This window comes from Morchella importuna (assembly GCF_003444635.1).
Source record: "Morchella importuna strain M04M26 chromosome Unknown Morimp01GS023, whole genome shotgun sequence".
NCBI classification, from domain to species: domain Eukaryota; kingdom Fungi; phylum Ascomycota; class Pezizomycetes; order Pezizales; family Morchellaceae; genus Morchella; species Morchella importuna.
The window spans coordinates 705,500-730,076 of NW_025763420.1; the positions used below are offsets into that span (position 1 = coordinate 705,500).

General features: G+C 45.0%; 7 protein-coding genes across 7 annotated transcripts; 4 read left to right on the forward strand and 3 right to left on the reverse strand.

Annotated features, from left to right (window-relative positions):
• Window positions 1-137: 137 nt before the first annotated feature.
• On the reverse strand, window positions 138-684 carry LAJ45_07400 (uncharacterized protein; the record flags this gene model as incomplete). Its single annotated transcript, XM_046116958.1, has 4 exons — window positions 138-266; window positions 368-496; window positions 554-564; window positions 657-684. The coding sequence occupies 4 exons, from the start codon at window positions 682-684 to the stop codon at window positions 138-140; spliced, it is 297 nt and encodes a 98-aa protein (XP_045969993.1).
• A 440-nt stretch (window positions 685-1,124) lies between these two features.
• LAJ45_07401 (uncharacterized protein) lies at window positions 1,125-1,803 on the forward strand (the record flags this gene model as incomplete). The annotated part of the gene is made up of 3 exons (XM_046116959.1): window positions 1,125-1,330; window positions 1,386-1,602; window positions 1,717-1,803. 3 exons carry the CDS (start codon window positions 1,125-1,127, stop codon window positions 1,801-1,803), a joined length of 510 nt encoding a protein of 169 aa, XP_045969994.1.
• A 3,164-nt stretch (window positions 1,804-4,967) lies between these two features.
• LAJ45_07402 (uncharacterized protein) lies at window positions 4,968-6,382 on the reverse strand (the record flags this gene model as incomplete). The annotated part of the gene is made up of 9 exons (XM_046116960.1): window positions 4,968-5,031; window positions 5,098-5,197; window positions 5,270-5,288; window positions 5,343-5,415; window positions 5,480-5,573; window positions 5,635-5,766; window positions 5,826-6,039; window positions 6,117-6,233; window positions 6,317-6,382. The coding sequence occupies 9 exons, from the start codon at window positions 6,380-6,382 to the stop codon at window positions 4,968-4,970; spliced, it is 879 nt and encodes a 292-aa protein (XP_045969995.1).
• Window positions 6,383-6,992: 610 nt separating this feature from the next.
• LAJ45_07403 (uncharacterized protein) lies at window positions 6,993-12,617 on the forward strand (the record flags this gene model as incomplete). The annotated part of the gene is made up of 15 exons (XM_046116961.1): window positions 6,993-6,999; window positions 7,428-7,840; window positions 7,895-7,924; window positions 8,001-8,094; window positions 8,151-8,462; window positions 8,511-8,554; window positions 8,615-8,888; window positions 8,947-9,266; window positions 9,328-10,516; window positions 10,573-10,724; window positions 10,774-11,019; window positions 11,073-12,239; window positions 12,294-12,309; window positions 12,374-12,455; window positions 12,503-12,617. The coding sequence occupies 15 exons, from the start codon at window positions 6,993-6,995 to the stop codon at window positions 12,615-12,617; spliced, it is 4,461 nt and encodes a 1,486-aa protein (XP_045969996.1).
• Window positions 12,618-13,462: 845 nt separating this feature from the next.
• On the forward strand, window positions 13,463-15,116 carry LAJ45_07404 (uncharacterized protein; the record flags this gene model as incomplete). Its single annotated transcript, XM_046116962.1, has 4 exons — window positions 13,463-13,673; window positions 13,760-13,863; window positions 13,933-14,004; window positions 14,067-15,116. 4 exons carry the CDS (start codon window positions 13,463-13,465, stop codon window positions 15,114-15,116), a joined length of 1,437 nt encoding a protein of 478 aa, XP_045969997.1.
• Window positions 15,117-16,984: 1,868 nt separating this feature from the next.
• On the reverse strand, window positions 16,985-17,680 carry LAJ45_07405 (uncharacterized protein; the record flags this gene model as incomplete). Its single annotated transcript, XM_046116963.1, has 2 exons — window positions 16,985-17,416; window positions 17,477-17,680. 2 exons carry the CDS (start codon window positions 17,678-17,680, stop codon window positions 16,985-16,987), a joined length of 636 nt encoding a protein of 211 aa, XP_045969998.1.
• A 3,419-nt stretch (window positions 17,681-21,099) lies between these two features.
• Window positions 21,100-22,419, forward strand: LAJ45_07406 (uncharacterized protein; the record flags this gene model as incomplete). The annotated part of the gene is made up of 5 exons (XM_046116964.1): window positions 21,100-21,319; window positions 21,422-21,894; window positions 21,959-21,983; window positions 22,060-22,176; window positions 22,364-22,419. 5 exons carry the CDS (start codon window positions 21,100-21,102, stop codon window positions 22,417-22,419), a joined length of 891 nt encoding a protein of 296 aa, XP_045969999.1.
• Between the last annotated feature and the right edge of the window lie 2,158 nt (window positions 22,420-24,577).

The following is a 24,577-nucleotide window of genomic DNA, read 5'->3' on the forward strand; positions in this document are numbered from 1 at the left end:
TCGCTAGCTGTGTGAAACGATGTTGACCCCACTCAACCACAATCTTCTCCGAATGTTTATTCACATGTGTGTATACCTTATGCATTACAAGATTTAGTACTCCCTGTGCTCGCACTTCTTGGTAACCTCCACAATTCTTATTTCGAGCCTAATAGCCCCAGACTTTTAACATCTGTCTCGCCTTCGGGTCGGGCCCCAGAAGCGAAATCGGGATCAGTCTTCGCGCGGCGGATATATGCAGATTGAATGGCCTTTGCTTTCGCAAGCTAGAAATCACTAAGATATCAGTATGAGTTCATTCTAACCCCTCCTCATACGTGAGCTGGAGTGGCTCTGTTCCTATTGGATGCATCCATTATTTACTGACCTCCTTTTTGTGATGGAGACATTCGTAGTAATCGTCATGTTGAGGGGCACACTTCCATTTTCCCTCATCACTCCCTGAGTTTGTATTCATAACGTAGCAGGCCAACATGTCCTGCCAGAATGGAAAACACTGGGATGATACATTATTGTCAGTTCGTATCGTTTACAGTCATACGCGGAAACCTACTCTACCGACCCCTGTGGACAGGCGTGATCAGTTTTAGTTTTCTTTTCTTTCCCTTATCCATTAAGAGCATTTCCCGGAACGGGGGAAAGAGGGGCCCACGTACCGCCATGAAGACCGTAACCAGAAGCCATGGTGTTTTGACTTTTTCAGGTATCAAAAGAAGAGTCGCGGGCGCTGGTAACGATTTAAGATATGGGAGATTTGAATAGAGGTTGAGAAAAACCGGGATGATAGTCAGTACCTAAGCCGAGCTGTCCGTCAATTATCGCACTTCAATTGCCGAGAGCTGCAGTAACGAGGGCTTGGCGAAGGTTGGCCCTTCTCCCATTGGATGGATAGATGGACTCCTAGTAGTGGCGTCACTGGTCACCTCTTCGGCTTCCCCAGCCTCTGTGCCAGGATCAAGATACAGCATAACCTGTGTGGTTACCCGCTGCTTTCCCCATTATTACCTTCTCGATCTCACCCTCGCCTCCTCCTCCTCCTCCTCCTCCGCTCGCTCCTCCTTCTCTCCCAGCGCTCCAAACCATATCTATTTTCCTAAAAACTCTTTATATCTACATTTTACACAATGAAACTCACCGCTGTTGCTCTTTCTGTGTTCGTCGCGTCAGCCACTGCCTCGAACTTCTTCCAGCAGCTCGCTGGAAACTCAAACCCGTCAGCACAAAGTGGTGCAAAGATCCCCGGAGAATCTCCGCTATACCACTGTGGACCTACCAGCGACGATATTCTAACCATCGATAAAGTTGATTTGGTCCCGAACCCACCTGTCCCGTTAGCCGCCTCCAATAATAACCTTTAACCCGCAATGTGCTAACTCCAGTTCTAGTGGACAATCGCTCACAATCGAAGCCTCTGGCACTCTCCACAGAAGTGTTGAGAAAGGTGCTCAGGTTGAAGTCACTGTCAAATATGGTCTTATTACTCTGATTAAAGAGACACTTGACCTCTGCGACCACGTCGGTGAGGTCGATCTTGAGTGCCCCATCAAGGCAGATAAGATGGTTTTGACCAAGGTGGTTGATATCCCGAAACAAGTTCCTCCCGTAAGTGATACATTCCTCTTTTTACCGACATGATTCGCGATCGTATATGGTATATTGCTCTTATACCGCTCCGATCGTTCTTGTGGGGCTTTCGTTAACAACCTTCTGGCACAGGGAAAATATAACGTTGCCGCAAATGCATATCTGGAGGATGGGGACCCTATCACTTGCCTCGTTGGCCAAGTCATATTCACTCGCTGAATAGGCCACCAGGTCGTTATGGAAGTTGTAAACCTATGCCTTAGTGTGGCAGACTTAATGTGTTATGCTTGACGGAGACGAGGAATTATAACTATCTCCTTTATGGAGACTGGGTCGCTTGAAAGGTTGTTATTGGGCTTGTTATTATTATGCGTTTTCTGCTTTTGTTATTAGTTTTACATTCAGCACGCATACCTTGCTTTTTTACTTTCGCCGTGCTCTCGATCATCATTTTATGCTTCAAAAGGCTCTCTTCTGTTTACCATTTCAACAAATGTAGGTACTTGGTGGCTCTTGGGTACTATTTTAAATATTCTTTACCTCTCTGAAGTACATGTATTATTACGAAAACTGTGACTTAATCCCCTGAAGGTGCACACGTAGAATCCAAACCTACATGTACTTTGGTGTGCCTGAATGCAGCGGTAGATCTAAGACCATGTACCTACCTCCGATTCGCAGGGAAACTAAAACTTTATGCCAGGTGGGCAGGTAAATACTGTAGTACGGATAATGGCGTAGGTTTCTAGTCGACTCCACCAATGAGTGCGCGCGCTAGGCGTCAACTACTGCCAAAAAAGGTCAGAGATAAAACCTGCATTGTCTGGTGTCCCGAATAACCACCTCACAACCCCCAGTCAAGATTCTTCTTTGAGAGTACTCGGGGCAGGCGTGAAGAACCTGAACATAAAAACGCGCTAGCAGGGGTCAAGTGGCTGGTACAGCGGTGGGTAATAAGTGATCAGACAGAACGCCACCAAAATACGCGTTTGCAGGCAAAATTGTGGCTAGGTCGTCCGATGACTTAATACCCACCGCTGTACCAGAAAAACGATGTTCAGGTTCTTCATGCCTGCCCCGAGTACATACCTACATGTACCTACATGTAGCTAGGCACATACATGTAGGTGTAGTAGGCCTCAGTAAAAAAAACTACATGTATTATGTGTAAGCGCTTAGATCAGGCCCTCCAAAATATAATATCCGATGATTCCAGGGTGTCATAACGCAGTTGTTGTTTTGATTGATAATTTTGCTATAATAACATTCATTTATTTTAATCGGTCTGAAAATATAGGTCGTGGTTTCCATACAGCGTCTGTACATACATGTACTTGATGCAGCCCCTAATGGTTGGACCGAGTGATACTCTGTGAAGAATATTACAATCAGCCCATTGGTTTCGGCCTCCGCCCCACATCCATATATAGTCACGTGAGATATGATATCCGGAGACAGTGATTACATACAGGTATTTAATACTTGGATTTACCACAGCGAATAACGAGGCGTAAGCGTTATGTACAGCCGCACTCGAAAAGTACTCGCACCCTACTATATTGAGTCGTTCATGGCACTCGCGCATACTCAACTTATTGATAGGTATGACCGCAATAGAGACATTGCAGCTCTCTCTGGCAATTGTCTCGAATATGGGAACTGAGGAGCAGAAAGGATTGCCTCGTGAGTTTGGCTCGGAGGTGCTAATGCTTTTTAAATGCGGCTGTACGTACATGTAATATGGTGAACTGGTACATAATGCGGGCGAGGAATACTACAGTGCCGGAAAGGTTGGTGAAATTGCAACAGGATTCATCAGCATGCTATACTGGACTGCGGTAGTGGTACAGCTTTCCCCCGGTATTTATGGCAGCGCGCGGAGTTGATTACATACATGTACATGTAGGTATTCTCAAACGATGCCGCATCACTCACACGCGAATTACATCTCATTTCCTAGTCTTGTACCCATCAGCAGGAGGGCTGGATATGAGCCTACTCATTCCCCTGTATAATCGTAAGTACATGTACAGCCACTCAGCAAAAGTGTTCGTGATATAGTTTTAATGTCGGTGCGCAGTGTGGCGCACCCGTAATATTAAAGTTGAGATTCAAAACAACGAGAAATATATAATATAGTTCGTGACTATATATAAAAAGAGGATAGGTCATTGATCTTATTCTTCATTAACTTGGGCGCCATTGGTAACTGGGAAGGTCTTCTCTTGGGGGTTCTTGATGGCCCACCGCAGTTATATATGGAGAAATGTCTCACTCCGAAATAGGAATCACGAACACTTTTGCAGAGTGGCTGTACATACATCCTACATGTAGAGTACTCACTTATCAAGTACAAGCGGAGTGCGGCCTTCGGCCGCCCAAATGTACTGAGAAAATAAGGTGCGGGCGGTACTGCGATAGTAATTTCTTAGGTTATTGCTGTCGTTCTGGATTATTGGGTCATCCAAACGTACAGGCATGCACTAAACCTCATCTCCATCTCTCCTTATATGTAATCTGTGATATATTAGCTCTAGTATGCACTCTAAGTCATTCAATGAGTAGCGTTAGTAGTATGTACATGTAGTCCATGATAAAATGGTATCAGCCTGAGGGAAATTCGGCCTTCATATATAAAAATATAGCTGTAGTTCTGTCAGTGTTTGTTCTTTTATATCCATCAATTGCAATAGCTACACGCCTTTTAATGCCAGTTCCCTTCCATCTTGGGAGTAGTTCTTTGTCGAATCATGATATGCAATCAATATTAGAAATACATGTAGTGCGCTGTAACCAATAGGAGACGTTCCTGGTGACATATACTTGTAGTTTAGATATATTTACCCAATCAGCAAAACACACCAAAAATCGAGGTTTTCAACAACTCAAAAAATCCTATAGTTGTACCAAAACTGCAACGATCAGGTATAGTATAATTTCGGTAAAGGGGATTCACGCCTCAAATTCTGAGCCTAATTGGTATACTGGTAAAGGTGGAGAGGAAATCAATAAAAGAACTTTTAAACGCCTTTTGCCTACAGGGCTTTCAAGTTATGGATATGGCTTAAAAACTGGCCTGTAGAGTCTTTCAGGTGTCTAGATAAAGAATACATACTTTCAGGTGAGATGGGAAAGTTCTCGGGATTCTATGTGTTTTGCTGGTTGCGCAAATACATACTTGAAATGCGAGTACATATCATCAAGTTTAGCTTGTACATGTAGTTAGATTCGAATAACACATTCACACGTAAAGTCAAGGTCCATATTAACCTGATGAATAATATTGTTCAGCTGAAGTGTAAAACCACCACGACCACAAATAATACGCGTTTCAAAACAAAGGTGACACGATCTATATTAATATTTCCATTTTGGTATTTTCTTCATAACCTCAGAGTTCTAACTTCTTTGAGTCCTAATCCTAAGTATGGAATATAATGAAGAGCACTACCGGAATAAATAAATAAAAACTAAAAAAAACTAAAACTAAAAAAACCTATAAGGTGGTATTACCTATTAATATTTGTCATCTGCCAAAAGCCAAAGTATGATGTAACCAGATGAACTAGGTCTTCTTTTATTCCAAAATAAACGCCTTTCAAACAGGGTTCAACTTTAAGATAGGTTTAGGCTCAATTATCAGAGGTATCGTTTGTGAGTGAAAGGTACGTGTTCCATGCGATACCGACGGTGGATGCGAATGGCTATGCTAAAAATGTAAGTTGTATGATACTCAGGAGAATCAAAAGAGGACTGACCAATTGTAACGCGAGAGGTACAAGACGGAAGTTAAGTATTTGCACAGCTGGCCAGATAATATAATTTACTTTTCTATTGCAATCCTTCAGGTTAAATCGTGTACAATACGAGAGCTGAAATAAAAAGGGGTTCTTACAAAACAGGAGCATAGGCAACACTGAACTTTCGGGCTATTGCCTTTTTCCCGCCTCCTTCTGCCAGTGTCATGTAAATGAAGAAGATTGCCAAGGCTACAAGGATTATCAGTAAGATACGTAAATACTTTTCGTCAAATCGTATGCATGTACTTACAGATAGGGGAAAAAACCACTTGGTCGAGAAGAACACGCAGCAAAGCAGGGCCATTTCTGTTCTCCGGCGTTATGGGGAAGATCTCAGAGAGAAATTCAAACCACGAGAATGACACTGGTGCCATGATTAAACCTGCTATTTTGTTACTTCACTGATCCTATCTAGTTCTAGTTGCAGAAGGTAAGACATACCCCATGCCATGAATCTTATCCATCTCTCAAAATCAAAGCCTAGTTGGGTACCGACGAGGTCCCCTCGATGACTTGGAAGAGGGCCTTTTTCGTTTAAATCATGAATCTCTATCGAGATGCCATCCTTTTTGGAAGAATCCAGCGGCTTCCGAAGAGACTTTGCTTGTACAGAAGACACGATTTGAGCAACAGTATCTGCTACTCCGCCGAGTATCTACTGTCAGACATTGGATTACGGCGTAAGCTTTCAGTCACAACTTTGTTTTGCCCCTTGGAGAGAATAAATCGCACCGCGTTCGTAACCATCATGGTTAAAATTGGTTTTGCAGCAAAATGCAGATCAAACTGAAAGGCCAGCTGTGCCAGACCAACTATTTCAGCAAGCATGATAATCGCGTGCACAAGGGGCTACATCCAGGCAATGCATTCCATCAGCAGCTGCCGTGATTTGAAGAAGGAATTGGTAGTAGCTATGGGAGAAACAAGCGCACCACGCGACCACACAGATAGTGATTATTAGCTGATCGAAGAAGATGGGAGCGAGTAGTGGTAGACATTTCTACGAATAATAGCTATATGGGGGAAAATATGTACGGTGGACAGGTGATAGTAGAGAGATAAGGGTTGTATGAAAATCTGTGATCGATAGATTTACGGAGCGTGTACTGCGCCCGTTGTTGAAGGGATATCGCCAGATTCACGGTCTTGTATGGTTGAGTGAATAGGACAGCTAATGTAAGCTTGGATAAAATGTACTCACTAGAGTACATGGTGGTGGGTGATCCCTGTGTACATACATGTGGAGAGGAGAGACAGTGTGATCTAATCTGATAAGATGCGGCTGATATGAGCATAGAATTCTGCTGACTCAGATATCAGGTCCTGGCATTGGTTAGTGCCCGTCTCTCTCCTGCTGCTCCTGGTACAGTTGCTCTGTTGCTCCTCCCCTTCCCCCCGTCGTCGCTCTTCACCCAGCTGCTGGGTACAGTACATACCTACGTCGGTCGCCCACCCTAACCCCCACAACTCCTTCCCGCAACCACCACAACCTCCCACCGTCCTTCATCACCCAACCACCTGCAACCTCGCACGAAATATCCTCTCCCCATAAAGTGCGCCATAGCGATACCGTATTTATATTCGGATCGTCTAGTCGAGCTGCAAATCATGTCTGGTGGGTCTCCTTTTTTTCCTATCGTGTTTCGCGCGTTGTTGTTGCAAAAATTCTTGTCATCCTCGTGCATCCCGCTCGCTCGTCCCTCCATCTTGAATCTATCCCCAAAGGTACCCGATGGCCATTCCCTTGCATGCCACCCCTCAAAACGTGCCTGCTGAAGCAGGTGACATTACTATCCCGCTTTCATCTTTCGTTTTTACCTGTAGCCTTTCCAAGACTTCTTTTACCCCCCGCTACCTTCCATCTTGAGCTATCATCAACATCGAGTCCTGCATCCCCGAAACCTCTTCCTGCCTCGTCTAGTGCCTCCATCTTCTGTCTGATGCAATCGTTTTTGTCGCCTTACTCGTGATGACCTCTGGCAGCTTTCCGCTGCTTTCTAGGTGTCTTGTGGGCCTGATAATGGTGCTGACGTCCAATTACAGAAGGTAGCGTGGTTATCCCGTCTCCCCCGGACGACCCAAGTTTCGTCACGTCCCCTCCGGACACCTCGTACCCTATTGTAAACCATGCATCTAGTCCGGAAAACTCTTCGGAAAGCGAGGCTGGCTTGTCAGATGCAGAAGAGGAGCATACACCACAACAGGAGTCGGCCTCGACTCCCGAATCGAATCATGACGATGACGAAGAAGTGAGCTCGGACAATTCGTCAGATGATGATGTAGAAGGTCAATCGGAAGATGGAGATTACGAAATAGAAACGCCGCTTGAGGAGCCAGTTGAGGACAATGGGTACGAAAGTACAGTGAAGTCTGCGAAAGAGTCACGGAAGACTACCAAGATTAGAGTTGCGGATGATTACAACGAGAATCCAGACCTATATGGCCTACGCAGAAGTGTAATTCTTGTCTAAACCATCATATAGTACATCATATTGACCAATTACTTCTAGGAACGAGCTCGCCCGACTGCACGACTGACTGTAACCATCCTCTTCCCTGCTGATCCTATGGCATGCCTTGAGTGGGCCTGAAAAACGCATCTAATATATTTGACAGATTGATACCTCTAGTTCAGAGTCAGATGACTCGGAACCAAAAAGCAGCCGTTCACGTAAAAGGCGGAAGCCTGCCCCCACAAAACCATCTAAATGTTAGCGCTCCCAAGATTACCACCGGAAAAGAGACTGTACTGACCCTATTATTCAGCATCTAAGCTTCCTTCGCCTGTGCATGAGTACAACTCAACCGATGAAGATGAAAGCGAGGATGAGTACGGAGTCCGCCCTTCCCACAAGTCACGCAAAAAGAGACGACGCGTCGCAGCTACTACCAATGATACCCCTCCAGCCGAAGTTCGTTTCTCCACTCGTCGAGCTGGGAGGGTGACGAACTATAATGAGGATGATGAAGATGACTTTGAGGAGGATGCTACCCCGGGATATGAGTATCTGGAGCCAGAGCCAGATGCTGGTCCTGGGATAGATCTTATTCTAGATCACAGACCCCGAGAGGGCATAGGTATATTCTTACCCCGAAACCTCTATTTTCATCTCTAACAAGATCTAGATACCTCAAAACCTCTTTACAAGCGTGCTGATCTTGAGTTCCATGTAAGCCCTTTCTACGATTCTGAGCCATGTTATTTAATATTCAATGCTAAACTCAAGTAGATAAAATGGCAAGGGCTTTCACATTATCACGCAACATGGGAGTTATATGAAAACTTAGTCGATTATAAAGGAATAAGGAAATTAGATAACTACATGAGAAAGGTAGTTGAACAAGATTACTATATGCGGATCAGCTCGAACACAACAAGAGAAGAAATCGAGGCGATGGATCTTGATCGTGAACGTGAACGTGACGCAATTGCAGAGTATGTTATCGTGGAGAGGGTCATTGGCCACCAAAATCATGGCGAGGGGTTACAGTATATGATAAAGTGTTTGAAGTCCCTTTTCTCTACGCGAGCCGTCTCATCGTGTTAATTCAATGGCTATAGGGAAACGTCTTTCATACGATTGTTGTACATGGGAGGACGAGGACCTCGTTTCTAAAATTGCCCAAGAACAAATCGATAAATACTGGGATCGAACAAATTCTATACCCTTATCAAAAAAGTCCGAAACTGATACGGGCACTCGCCGGAGTTACCAAAAACTTGATGCTCAGCCAAACTATATCAAGGGCGGCGAACTACGGGACTTTCAAATGAAGGGCCTCAACTGGTTAGCATATAATTGGACAAAGGGCAATAACGGTATACTTGCAGACGAGATGGGACTGGGGAAAACAGTTCAGACAGTGGCTTTTATGAGTTGGGTAGGCAGCCGAGGAGTCCTATCTACGTTTCATAACATAGACTGATTGGTGCAAACTTCAGCTTCGACACGATCGGGCTCAGCATGGTCCATTCTTAGTTGTAGTACCGTTATCTACTGTCCCTTCTTGGGCCGAAACACTTGAGAACTGGGCGCCGGATATGAACTTTATCGTTTATACTGGTTCTGGTAAGGCACGAGAAGTATTGCGCGAATATGAGATGTTTGTCGATGGGAATCCCAAGAAGACTAAGTTTAATTGTATGGTCACCACTTATGAGTACATCCTAAACGACGCCAATATTCTGCAGCAGATCAAATGGCAATTTCTTGCAGTTGATGAAGCTCATCGACTCAAGAACAAGGACTCTGCCCTCTATGATAAGTTGAACGACTTCAAGGCACCAAGTCGTTTACTTATCACTGGTACTCCCTTGCAGAATAACCTGAAAGAACTGGGGGCGCTAGTAGACTTTCTCATGCCTGGGAGGATTCAAATCGATAACGATGTTGATCTGCAATCTGCAGATGCTGCCCGACAGATCGAAGCGTTACAAGAAACCTTAAAGCCCTATATGCTTCGGCGGGTCAAAAAATCTGTTGAGAAATCACTCCCGGGAAAGACAGAAAAGATCATTCGTGTCGAACTCTCAGATATCCAGACGGAATATTATAAGAATATCATTACCCGGAATTACGCAGCTTTGAATGCTGGAGCCACAGGACCGAAACAGTCGTTATTAAATATCGTCATGGAACTGAAGAAGGCTAGTAATCACCCGTTTATGTTCCCATCCGCAGAGGATCGAATACTACAAGGCAGTACCAAACGCGAAGATGTCCTAAAAGCTTTGATCATGAGCAGTGGCAAAATGGTTCTCCTTGATCAATTGCTTACAAAACTCAAAGCGGATAACCATCGTGTTTTGATCTTCAGTCAAATGGTTCAAATGCTAGATATCTTAGCAGACTATTTAAATCTCAAGGGATATGCTTATCAACGTCTTGATGGTACAATAGCTGCTGGACCTCGTCGGATCGCGATTGATCATTTTAATGCCAGGGATAGCCCGGATTTTTGCTTTTTACTCAGTACTCGAGCTGGAGGGCTTGGTATAAACTTGATGACAGCAGATACGGTTGTTCTTTTCGATTCAGATTGGAATCCCCAAGCAGATTTGCAAGCTATGGCTCGTGCCCATCGTATTGGGCAGAAATCACATGTTATGGTTTACAGGCTAGTATCTAAAAGTAATTACCTCTATCACCCTTAACCTGAAAATGATAAATAACCGTCTATCTTTTAGATACCATTGAAGAAGAAGTTCTAGAGCGTGCTCGGAATAAGATGATCCTGGAGCACTTGGTCATCTCTCTTGGCGTCACCGATAAAGGTATTACGGATAAGGTCAAAAAGAAGGATAAATTAGAATCTGCAGAACTTTCTGCTATCCTTAAAGTATGAATAACCCTTAGAATTGATCGGGTATAGACTAATTTTCATCAAGGCACGTGCTTCCAAAATGTTTGAAGCCACGGATAACCAGAAAAAGCTCGAGGAACTGAAAATCGATGACATCTTGCTTAATGCAGAAGACCATATTACCCAAGTGGAGCCTGGTTTAGGCGGAGAAGGAGGCGATGATTTCTTGAAGCAGTTTGAAGTTACAGATTTCAAGGCGGAAGTGTCTTGGGACGATATCATCCCGAAAGAGGAATTGGACGCGATCAAGGGTGCGGAAAAGGTTCAAGAGGTAATATCTTTTTCTTCTATTTTTGTATGCTCTGGCTAATATTTAAAATTTAGGAGGAGGAGTTTCTCAACGAACAGATTGAGATGAGCACAAAACGCAAGCGCAGGGGTATTGCAAATGGCGAGCCGGAAGGTCGGTCGGCCAAGCGGCGGGCAAAGGAGCTTTCAGCTGCAAGAATTGATTACAGTGATGATGAGCCTGACGAAGATCCTATGAGGCCTCTAAACGAGCGTGAAATCAGGAATCTCTACAGGGCTTATGGTCGTTACGGCTGCCTTGATGAGTGCTGGAACGATATCATCAATGACTCTGGATTAACTAATCGCGACCCGGATGTGATCAAATCAACGATTGCTGACTTAGTCGCGCTAAGTGAGGTCGAAATCCAAAGGCATCGGTCAACATTCGATGACGGTATCGGAAAGAAGGAAAAGAAAGCGATATTATTCGATTACAAAGGCACTAAGAAACTGAACGCCGAGACAATTGTTCAACGGCCTAAAGAGTTGAAGGATCTTCGAAAAGCCGTCTCCCTCTGCCCGGACCGGTCGAAATTCCGCATTAATGATGTCAAGTCGGTGCACAACTGGTCTTGTGAATGGGGCGCTCGTGAAGATGCCATGCTATGCGTCGGTATCGCCAAACATGGTTATGGTGCCTGGGTTGCGATTCGTGACGATCCCGAGCTTGATATGCAGGGCAAATTTTTCCTTGAAGAACATCGCGTCGATAAAAAGGAAGAGAGGGGGAGAGCCGAATCTACTGCTAAATCGCCTGGCGCAGTCCATCTTGTTCGGAGGGCTGATTATCTGCTCAGTGTTCTAAGGGAGCGTTTTGGAGGTGATGCGCCTACGAATCAGTCACATAGGAGATCACCGGATACGAATTCAAGACACCCAAAACGAAATGGTGTATCGGCTGTCGATCGAATTAGCAAGAAAGACAGAATATCTGCTTCTGCTTCTCCTGCACCGAATCCTAAACGCTACAAGTACAAATCAACTGTCATAGTGACAGAGAAGCATCGGTCACCAGAGAAACACCGATCATCGGAAAAAAAGGAATCGTCTACCAAGCGACACAGGCTCGAAGAGGCAGGCGACAGAGAAAGGAGGAAATCGAAAAGCTCACTGCAAGCCTCTCCTAAGAAAGAGGAACAGCAAAATGGAGAGATTTCTGAAGAGAAGAGACCGCTCACTGCGGCTGAATTTGCGGCTAGGGTAAGGATTCCTAGTAACAATACTGTCTACAAATTTGGAGCTAAGACATTGCAGAAAAAAACTACGGCCTGTTCGTAGCAAACTAAGGGAGCTGGAGAACGTAAAGAAGCTCGACAAGAACATGAGACTTAAAGTTTTGAAAGAAGGACTTCTTGCCGTAGGAAAATTTATCAATACCATCGAGAAAAAAGGGACAACAGAGTACAGAGACCTCTGGTAAGTTCATTATCAAATAGTCTGGTAATGTAACTAACAAATTTTAGGTACATTGCCTGGCGTTTTTGGCCTCATCATGAGAAGCCTTGGGAATCGCTGGCCGAGTTCTTCGGGAAATTGGCGCAAAGCACAGAGGGTGCGGCCAGACAGAATGGCGATTAATACGACTAATGCAGGTGTGATTGTTGAACGTGAAACGGCCTTTTTGTGTTTAAATAGGACAGGGGGGAGTCATTTTGCTGCTCTTTGCGTTCCCCTCTGTCTCCTTCTCGCTCCATCCAAGCTACCTATCATATTCGTCCAGTATGGGCCGAGTGATATTCTCCCCTTTATTCATTTCTTTATTTTTTTTACTAGTGGGTTTATATGTTATCTGTTCTACATTATCCTTTTACCTCTGTGGACGGTATGGCAGTAAGTGGGCACATCACGGCGTACATTTGACAAATTTTGTTCTTTTAGTTTCTTCTTATCTCATCATTGTGGGTGTACAGTTGGTGTCAGGCCGGAGCGGAAATCTTCTTTCTTCTAATTTGGGGGTATTTTATTATGCTGTTTTGTTCTGCTTCTGGGTTTTTTGTCAGGCTTCCTTTTCTAAATTAATTTCCTGTCCCTCCGTTTTGTTCCGCTGGGTGCATGTATTTACCCCTTGAGGCAGAAAAGTAAGATTTTATGTAGGCAGAAAAGCTGTCCTCCATTCCTCCAACCTCTCTCACATTTTAAGAGAACAGAATAGAAAAAGCTCAATAAAAAAAACCCCCCGTAACAGACCGATTCTCTCACGTGGCTTCGGGTATTTATTCGAACGCTGGGTCATGCACCTGAAACAGTGCCTGCATCCCCCCACAAAAAGCTACCGGTAGTCAACCGGCTAGAAGCGGCTTCTATAACAAACCCCGCCGATACCATTGAGGTCCACTCCTACAAGTATCAGGGAAGGCACTCGTGTATCGTCCCTTCATACAACTATATCAATTTTTAATTTACTTCATCTCTTCTTCGCTGAGATGAAATTAAGTTACGCCCTCAAATCAATCCGGACACCCCCCTTAAGCATCAATGTCATCACTGGCTTTAATATTATGGCTAGGCCTCGGCTGTCCGTGCAGCTACTGCAGCGTCGAAGGCTATTACCGCAGTCATTGAATATCAGAAAGTTCAGTTCATCTATGGGATTGCAAGAGGTAAAACCATTTCTATTGGCGGATATCGGTGAAGGTTTGTCCATCCGTTCTCGTATTTGTTTCTACAAAATTGTTTGTTGTTTTTGAATTTCTTTGGTGACAATGAGTGTGTCTATATAGGAATACGAGAATGTGAGGTTATACAATGGTTCGTTGAGGCGGGAGCAAGGGTAGAGCAATTCGATAAGCTATGCGAGGTCCAGAGTGATAAGGCTTCGGTAGAAGTAAGAAATCTCTTTGGTTATATCCTGCAGGGGATATCGGATGCATTTCTAATATTACTATCCTAATAGATCACTTCGCGATTCGATGGTGTGATTAAAAAGCTCCACTACGAAGCAGGGGATATGGCGATAGTTGGAAAGGTGTTTGGTTCTCCTCCTATATTTTCCTAATTAGCTAGCTAATAAGTTTCCCTCAAACCTAGCCACTTGTTGATATCGATATTCCAGGAGAAATAAACGACACATCACAGCTTGGGTCAGCTGAACTTGAAGCTATCTCTGAAACAAAGACAGCAGAACCACAGCAGTCGTCGCATGAAGCAATCCTAACACAGCCTTCGGGAAGACATGCGTCACTCGCAACACCGGCAGTAAGGCATTCGGCGAAAGAGCACGGTGTTGACATAACTCAGGTTTCGGGCACCGGAAAGGATGGACGGGTGCTGAAAGAAGATGTCGTGGCATTCAAGAAGCGTCGGGATTCTGGAGAACTGCCGCCCCGGCCAATGGCTGATATCCCTGGGACGATTCCAGTGGCTGAAGAACAGAAGGTGGCTCTTACACCTATTCAAACCATGATGTTTAAGACAATGACCAAAAGCTTGTCGATTCCACATTTTCTTTACTCCGACGAGATTCATCTAGATCCTCTTGTGCGAGCTCGAACTGCCATCAACACATCTCTGGGTAAAGATTCGGTGGTGCATAAAATATCTTACATGCCATTTATCATCAAGGCCGTTTCTCAAGCCCTCGAGTCCTACCCTATCATCAACAGCCGCCTTGATACTGACGACGAGAAACCGCAACTGGTATTACGTCCCCAACACAACATTGGAGTTGCTATGGATACGCCTATTGGCCTTATCGTACCAAACATAAAGAACGTCAGAAGTCTAAGCATTTTGGAGATCGCAGCTGAGTTAAGAAGACTCCAAGCAGCTGGAGCTGAAGGAAAACTCTCTCCAGCTGATTTGCAAGGCGGAACGATCACCCTGAGCAATATTGGAAACATTGGGGGTACCGTTGTGGCCCCAGTGATTGTTCCCAGCGAGGTGGCAATTCTGGGTATGGGCCGCGCACAGACGGTTCCTGCCTTTGATCATAAAGGCACTGTAGTCCCCAAAACAATCATTAACTTTTCATGGTCGGCGGACCACCGGGTAGTTGATGGTGCAACTATGGCAAGAATGGCAGCCCTGGTCAAGTCCTTCCTGGAGGAGCCTGAGTTAATGATGGCCAGGTTGAAATAATCAGCCCATCCGTTAAGTGGACCTATTCAAGGTGGTGGAATTTAATGAGACACGGTAAATCGATGGGTTTTCTATTTAGATGCGGGGATATCATTGCGAAGAATAATGTTTTAAGCATGTTTGTTGATGGTAATATAGCTTAATTCTCCCTATATAATAGCTTCGGAGCACACCTGTAGTCGTGAAAATAGATTAAGTGTTTTTGTAGCTGGCTTTTATCATCGCGGGCATTATTTTTTGCTTTGTGGGGCAAGGTTTTTTCGTGGATCCTCGAGCTCGAAATAGACAGTGCATGTGTGTTTAATGTTAACCTCTTCAAAATCATAGATAATCACTCGGCTGAGTTAAAAAAGAATACACCGCAGTCACAAGTAAATGAAAACCAAAGAGGATGACGTTGGGATAAATCAGCGCCTCCAGATTCTAGGCCGTTTTTCTGCTGGGACATTTTTCTTTACCAAGATTATAGACACCATTGGCTACAAATCGAGGTGGGGGCTCGAGCTTTAAGATGACCTTGGCAATCATTTCGGTTTTGTTGGACTCTTCCGGCTTCGCATACCGCGAACAGTCTTAACACTGGTCTCGTGGTAAACTTCGTCAGTCAGCCTCGTTTGATATCTCGTGCCTGGATTACAAACAGGACTTGTATCGTGGCGAACCTCAATTGTAGAAGCCCAATGCAATTCAAATGGCTCCAATATCTACGTTTTGGAATTTCCTTCTTGTGGCCAGCTGACCAGCACTATGCAAGCGGTTCGCCTCACACTTCTGAGAGGCAGTTCAGGTATGCAGAGCACGTTAGACTATGTACCATGTATGTACCTTGTAGTTACTCAACATACTTTTTTTTTCGCTCTTCCTTTTTTTATGCAATGCACGAAAATCCCATCATCCCTACTTTAGAGGATCACTCGCAAGAAATTTCCATCTTCTAACATGCCAATCACCCATACCCCACACGGACAACTATTGGCCCCAAAAGTGGATCCCCTGTCCATATATTCGTGGGGGGTACTGCGTTGTAATTTTGATCCGCAGCGAGCGCTTGTTACTTCGACGACGTTGGCGTGCATCTTGCGTCTCTACTTCATTTTTCCGGACGCGACGCATGCTGATTGGAGTGTTTGGCTGAGCAACTATTTTGAGGAGAAGGGGGGTCTCTTTTGCAACGCCAACCGATAGGTGTCTAAGTATCTATCGTATCTTACGGTTTTATTTGATATCAACGTCACAGGGGAATTAATAGACATACATAGGTAGTCGCTTAAATGTCGTTCAACAGTTAGTACCAGGGCTCAGCACCGTCCTATTCAGAATTGGACGTGATGACGATCTACCTATCAATATTTCAACTCAAACGGAGTGATAAACCGCTTCCCCGAGAGAACCCTAGATTTTCATCCACGCATGTGTCGATAACGATACATGTGTACCCCACAGTTTAATCTCTAAATTTTCTTTTGGTCGGATCAATTGATCATCTCATTTTGGGTGAATTACAGAATGTAGGTAGTACAATAACATGCATGCATTATTTAGAGAGAGAAATATCATCGATTTATGATAAAGAAAACCAAAGACCAAAAGAAAATAAGAAAAACAGCTTATTTTACTCCCTAATTCAACCATGAAGTCTGACCCCTAGAACGCGAACTGTGAATACAAATCCATTAATAAATATGAAGAACACCAGGATCACTCCCCAAAAGTAGACAAAATGCAAACGCTGCTTTATAGGACATAGGAACCCCCCAAGGTAGGAAATAATAGAAGATAAAACACGATAAATACAATCCTTAAACCCCATCCACGAAAGAAAAAAGGAAGAGGAAAAAAAAGGAAAAAAAAGGAAAAAAAGCCAGATGCTAATCCGATTCCATGCATTCTTGGACCTTTTGCAGCGCCAGACTTTGTACTTGGGAAGGAGTACCGCTGACATCAACATGAACAACGTCCACCTCGGTTTCGTCTGGTTCTTCGAGGGCGGTAAACTGGCTGTGAACCATGTCGTCCTTCATGAAGTGGTCCTTGCGAGCGCGGACTCGGGAGAGCAATAGCTCTTCGCTAGCTGCCAAGTAGACAAAGCGAACGGCAACATCGTCCGCTTCCCGACCGGCAATTCGAATCACATCGCGATATCGGCGCTTGAGGCAGGAGCAGGTGACAACACAGCCCTCAGCTCCTCGTTCAAGTTCCTCGACAGCCTTGTTCCGTAGAGTCTCAAGCCAATCCCAACGGTCGTCATCGGTCAAGGGAATACCGTTCGCCATCTTGTCAACATTTGATTTAGGGTGGAACTGTAGAAGACTTATTAGCTAGATATTACACCAGGATTATTGAGAATAAGGTCTACTGACATCATCCCCTTCAATGAAGCGAAGATTGAGCTGTTTTGCTATAAATTGGGCAACTGTTGATTTTCCGCAGCCGGCAGGGCCAGTGATAATCCAAATATGACGAACTTGTTGCTCAGTTGTCATGGAATGGATGTTCCCTAGGAGGTGTGCAGCGGATGGCTTTGGCGAAACAACTGAATCAGATCTGTCTCCGTAGGTGAGCATGTTGAGGATTTTGATGTGAGTAGTGGTGAACTGGTTTTTGATAAAAGGTCAAGTTTAAGAAGGAAGAGAGGCTGAGGAATGGGTGAAAGCAATGCTTATATAGGAAGAGCAGATATGATGCAATGGCTGGGTAGATTTTGAATTGTTGATTTGATTTGCTTAGCGTATAACTAAGAGTCCCCCAAAACCGGCGGGCTGTCTGAAGCTTTAAATACTTGTAGATGGTGCCTGGTAGGATGAATATGTTCATTTGCGGTTAGCTGGCCACTCAGTTCCACTGCCACTCAACCTCCTTCACCAACCTGTCTTGATCCATGTCTATCCTGGGTGATTCCAAGTACGTAGTAGGTTGTCTCGCAAGTCACGCGGGAAAAAAGCAAGTTGCTCCAGCCAGCTTGGTGAGTGGAAGAGAGAGAAAAAAAAAAAATCAAGAGCCCGGGCTTAGGACTCCGACTCGCAGTGTTCCCAGGTCCCGCCGGTCCAAGCGGAAATGCCGTATGTACGAACCCACAGCTTTTTCCATTCCCTACATCAACTCCCTCAACCCCCTCCTCTCCCAACCCCGCACGCCACCGGGGGTTCCTCTTTGCGGCTTTTGCAGTAGGTAGGTGAGCGGGCGCGGTAGGCACTAGGTAGTCAGAGGCATCTCGCTGGGCGCAGTAATTAACGGAGATACGTTTTCATCTCCTCTACTTTAGTACTTGCTGTGAGAGGGGGAGAAAAACGACAGGTCCAAATTTCAATAATAACTCACTCTAGGAGGTAGCCTGCAAATGGGTAGTGCGGAATCACGAAGCAAATCAAAAGAGAGCGGGACTCGGGAGTGAAAGAAAGTTTCCTCAATGAACTTTGTACATACTGGAAAGGACAGGGAGGACGTTTGGAGTGAGTGGATGGTGGAACAAAAAAGCGTGGGGGAACAGCAGCGCGGGAGGGAGCAGGGATTATACTGGGGGGGCTTATTTTTATTGGGTTGCAGCAGTCTCAGCAGACAAGAATTGCTAGGTGATGCACTCCTTGACTGGCCGATAGCGCCTACTATCTAAGAGTAACGCTCTACTTAGCAGGGCAACATGTACCTATTACACAAAGCTCAGCTTTCACCCATAGAGCACCTATTGAGAGTACTCTGCTGTGCCATCCATCCCGATGTAACGTATTACATGCCTCTACATATGCAGTGCACGCAGAATAGCAGTTAACTCGTGGGGCTTTCTGTGTGATCCACGCTGTTGAGCCTCGTGCGTGACATGAAGTCTGATGTCTGAGTTACTGCAAATGTATGATGACGGATCAAACGTTAGTGCCGATAGAATTCTGGTTCTTTTCAATCTGACCTTCTCCTGTCCGGTGGTATTATCAAAGCTATTTTCTCCCCTGGTTCAGTTGGGTGTTTCTGGAAGAGTGGAATCCGCCCAAGGAGAACAACGCGACATTGGATTGGAGGTGCTCGGTCAGAACCGTGGGATTACCTATCCCTGCTGCAGAAAAACTGTGGGGGGACCAGTATCCGTAGGCCCACAGAGAAATCCCCTTTAGTAATTGAGGGCAGGGAGTGAGCCGATCGGAAATCAGTTTGATGGCCCATTAAAGAAGAAATTGTATACAAGGGAGTTGGCTACCAGGTTTGGCAACTCGATCATTACCTGTGAAGTCAACCGGAGGCGTAAACCGACCTACTGGATTCTCCGGTTGCTTGAGCATCACTCGGTGGCCCTGGTCCCCACAGACAGACCCGTGTGAAGGGTTTTCGCAAGCCCTGTCGAGGGCCCTTCAGAAGTGGTTCACATTCTGGCCTCAACGCCCCCATCTTGCTTCAGCTCATCTGGCTTCTTAAGTTGGCCGCAGCTACCTTGCATGCAAATCCTGGGGTGCATACACTAAAACACAGGCCTTCCTCCATAAATCATGTTAAATGCTCCTCATTGTGTTGCACATACATACATAAGTACACGCTCTAAGCTGGTTCCGTCCATACGGCTTGAAGTCACTGGTGCACACTCGCCGCAATACGTACGTCTGAAGAACATACATGATGTGGGACCGGACTACTCAACGAGTTTCAAATATGCGAACCAGAGATATCATTGTACTCTATGTACGTATGTATGTCGGCAATATAGGGCCCCGAACCACCGCAGCTGAAGTTGATCCCATTGATGTCAACCTGGAACATCTGCAGATCACTGAGCAGCCAGATAATCTCAACCAGAAATTTCTACCCAGGGTCCTAGACATCTACATAGTAGAATTTTCAAAACAGCTGGACTGGACCCTGACTAAATGACGTCACCTAAAAAGTAGCTAGGTATGCCTATTGAGATATATATATCTAGCTGGTTATAAGTAGAGTGTACTTCAGAGAAGAGATTTCTCTCATTACATCTATGTACGTAGTACTCACATTTACTTGATACTAATGATAGGTCCATCGGTACATACATGTAGAGTCGTAGAATAGTGCACATGCTCTACATATCGAGTACCCGCCGGTCTGCAAGACGATCCCAAGCAGTACTAGGGTGTAGCGAAAAGTGATCAGAATCTGATAAGACAAATACATGTATTCACCGCAACATTCACTTATCAGATTCTGATCACTTACCCTCAATACCCGGTACATGTATGTATGTACTTTCTAGTCGCCCCAAGCGCGAAGTTGATGGTGGTAAGTGAACAAGAGGGAGGGTAACTAAATAACACCAAGGGTCGACTCCCAGATACTGTCGTTCAAGGGGTATTGGCGGGTACTGGGTGTTGGCGGATAAGCCTAAAAAGAGACACCCAAGCCAATTTTTAGCTTCAATCCGCCAACACCCAGTATCCGCCGATACCCCGTGAACGACGGTACTTTGGTATCAAGGGTAAGTGAGTAGAACGTGGCAGCGTGGCTAAAGCTGTAGTTTTCCTGCTTTGCTCGCGAATATGAACCGCCGCGTTCTACTCACTTACCCCTGATACCGAAGTACATGTGTGTGTGGTGGTGTACCGGGTCTCAAATCTGGTAAGGGTTGGATGGGTGGACTAGTTTATCCCCACAATGGGTGTCACTTGGAAGAGCAATGCAGGTATGACACGTACGTCTAGAGTAAGTTATACAAGAAGGTTACCCGGACCAAAATCACCCTTTCCGGACACAAACACAGCTACGACTGCCAACTCAGGAAGTTTGCCGGCTATTCACACAGCAAGGTGTGCACACGGAGACACACGACATCACCGCCATCGTATCATCAACTCTGCATCGAATCGAAATCTCATACCCCTACGGCTTGCGGAAAGAAAAAAAATCCCTCGGAAGACTAGGAACGGCTGTTGGAAGGTATCAACCAGAGCAGTGACAGAAGCATCACTGCAACAGCAACAGCTTCAAACATCCATCTATCTCTGCTCTGACCACAATTTATTCTTCAATTACCATGTCTTACTTCTTCTCAACTCCTCTGGACATCGACATTCGGCTTGATGATGGGGACGATAGCCGGCAGATGGTAGATGTCAAGTTGGACAAGAATAGACGAGAGAAATGCCCTCTATACCAGGATGGCGAATCTGTAAAGGGGGCAGTGACAATTAGGCCAAAAGATGGAAAGCGTTTGGAACATACGGGCATCAAAGTGCAATTCATCGGAACAATAGGTTGGGTATCCTTCCTCCACCTACGATGCGGAGCTTGCGTATTCTATTTCGAATCTCATTAGCAGAAGAACCATGTGCTGAATCTATGGGTGTTTAATTCAGAGATGTTCTTTGATCGAGGAAACCACTATGAGTTTCTATCATTAGGACAAGAGCTTGCCGCCCCCGGTGATCTCCAGCATCCACAAACATTCGATTTTGAATTCAAGAATGTCGAGAAGCAGTACGAGTCCTATAATGGCATCAATGTCAAGCTTCGCTACTTTATCCGGGTCACTGTCTCGCGGAGGATGGCAGATGTGATCCGTGAGAAGGATATTTGGGTATACTCGTACCGCATGCCCCCAGAAAGTAATAGTTCGATCAAGATGGATGTTGGAATCGAAGACTGCCTTCACATCGAGTTCGAATATTCAAAGTCGAAATATCATTTAAAAGATGTCATTGTCGGGCGTATATATTTTCTTTTGGTTCGACTTAAGATTAAACATATGGAGTTATCCATTATTCGCAGGGAAACTACAGGGACAGCACCAAATCAGTACAATGAAAGCGAAACACTTGTCAGGTTTGAGGTGAGTCCACATTCCATGTGGTCTATTTTACTCGACAACACACCGAACCTAATATATTATCTAGATTATGGATGGATCGCCTTCCCGAGGTAATTGCCATCACTTACACATTATGCAGCTTATTACCGATTCTGAACACGATCGCTGACGCTGCATTTATCGTAGGCGAAACTATTCCAATTCGTCTTTTTCTTGGCGGGTTTGACTTGACCCCCACATTTCGCGAGGTTAACAAGAAGTACTCAACCCGGTACTATCTAAGCTTAGTACTGATCGATGAAGGTTTGTTTTCTCACTGACCAGATTCCTTGCACCATTTTGTTTTCTTTTGGTGCTTCCCCGTTTTACAACCTAAGCGAGAGACTTCTTGGCGTGGGGGTACACAAGCCTTTGAATTCCAGGCCGGGCTCCAGTGAATTGGTAATGGGGAAATTGTGGCTGGATAAAACAACTAACAAATGGTACACAGATGCAAGACGTTACTTCAAGCAATCGGAAATCGTACTCTTCCGTCAAGCTCCATAAAGCGCCTCGTAATCTCTGTACCGACTCTCACGGAAAACCGAGATGAAAGTATATCATTTTGTGGGATACTAATTATAGTAGTTGAGGACAGAGGAGTCTTTGATGTTGCTACTAATAATTCGTTTTGATTACGCAAAATTCCTATTCATTTTTTCTTTTGCCCTTTCTATTTTTTTCTTCTTTCGCCAGTTGTATCAAATGCGAATGATGTGGACAGGGATTCTGATGTCTGTTCTCTCGGTTTGATTCATGATGCTTGAAAGCAAGCAACGCAAATCCAATCCGTTACTCTAGCGCTAACTGGGGAAAGTACCCTGCGGAAATCTACCGGAAATCCCACCGGAAATCCCACTGGAAATACCATCTCCTCGGAAATAGGGGGAAGGTCGTATAACCAGAAGCCAAGAACGGGAAATATGTTTTCTTTGATCTCCGGGCTGCTATCGTAGCTACATTCTGTAAATATAGCGGGTTTGTTGGTGTATTATGTACACGTATAGACATAAAATGGCTGGTGTCATGCCTACATAGGTGTTTATGCCGTTGAGTGATCTGCCTACATGCCCGGCATTCAAAACTCAATGGGGTGGAGACATTTTATTATTCTCACACGGCTATCCCTTGGACGTACGAGACATTTGGAGAATCTCTCTCATGCATTAGCGTGGCCCATCTGGGAAACGATTTACTGTAATAAAGCAGCAACTTGCGAAGTTTTTGGCACCTCTGAGTATTTCAAAGACCGATAAATACAGCAAACTGCTTACCCGGACGCTTTCTCAGCCAAATTCTAGGTCACATGACTGCCAATTCGCGCTAATGCATGAGAGAGATTCTCCAAATATCTCGTACGTCCAAGGGATACCAACACCAGCAGAGCGGTCATTCAGCCCTACTACATACTGCTCTAAATAAATATTAACAGGAACTACCCGTTCTCTCTCTCTCTCCTCCACACCCCAGATCCAAGTCAATGCAAGACATTTTCTCGATCCAAACATATAAGGAAAAAAGGAGGGAAAATTACAAGCAGCCAGTGAGCGGTTGCTGGTGCCATCAGTACATACTTACGACCTAATTGTACCTATTTAGGTATCGTCCTCTAATAGAGGCGCATATAGCCTTACCACTTTACGTACTACTTTACGTCCCTACATATATACCCACAGAGAGAAAGAGTGGTAGAGCGTCCTATGCATCTGAACTGTCCAATACGATATTGATCGGATGAACTCTCTTGCATTTAGGCAGATAAAGCTTGAGCGCCGCGTGAAGAAATCATGCTCCTTTGGCAGGACATGGACTGCTCCGTCGTACCCCCACAGAGGACCATAGGTTATGCGCACATCTGGGCTCTTCAAAGATTTTCCTATCGAGATATTTTGTTTCGTAGTCCCAGTGGTGCACGTTTTACCCAGAAAGGTGTCAGAAAATCAAATCAGACGAAACCCAGCTCTCCAGCTTGCCAAGGAATGTCAATCTCTGCAGCGCATGAGTCTGAAAAGTCTTCTTTTCAAACTTTGAACGCGGGGGCGGGAATCTGGGCCCAGGCGAAAGGAGTGCCCGCTTCCCCGAGACAGTGATGGATACCAAGGAATAATATCCGCGATCACCCATCACTCAACGCCCTCCCCGCTGCTGCACGAAAGTAGATGGGTGGCCCTTGCACGATCTCGTTTCCTCCGGCCGAAGGACAATTTATTTTTTTCTAGCTTTTTCTTATTTCTTATTTTTTGGGGGCGTTCCCTTCTTTTCTTTTCAGGCGAGGGAATGGTTAAAAGTAATCGGAGGTTTAATTTGGCAGGGACGGCATATCATGGCTACTTGGATCCATGGAAGGAAACATAGAAGCGACTCGACTACATTGAAAGTTGTTACTCTATAGTACGGTGCTACCTAATATAGACTTACTAATTGATGGACTGGGATGATAGTACGCGCCTGTCATTTACATGCTCTCCCTATTTATTGCTACAATGGAAAGTATATGTAGATACATGTATTGGTTACATGTAATGTAGGTACAGTACGAGTAGAGTACTCGGGGCAGGCAATAAGAACCTGAAAATGCAAGCTGCAAGCAGGTGCTCAATTTGGTGTAGCCTTTCGCCAGCCGCGAATCAGAGGTTGTTACCATCAAAAGTCATTTTCAGGTTCT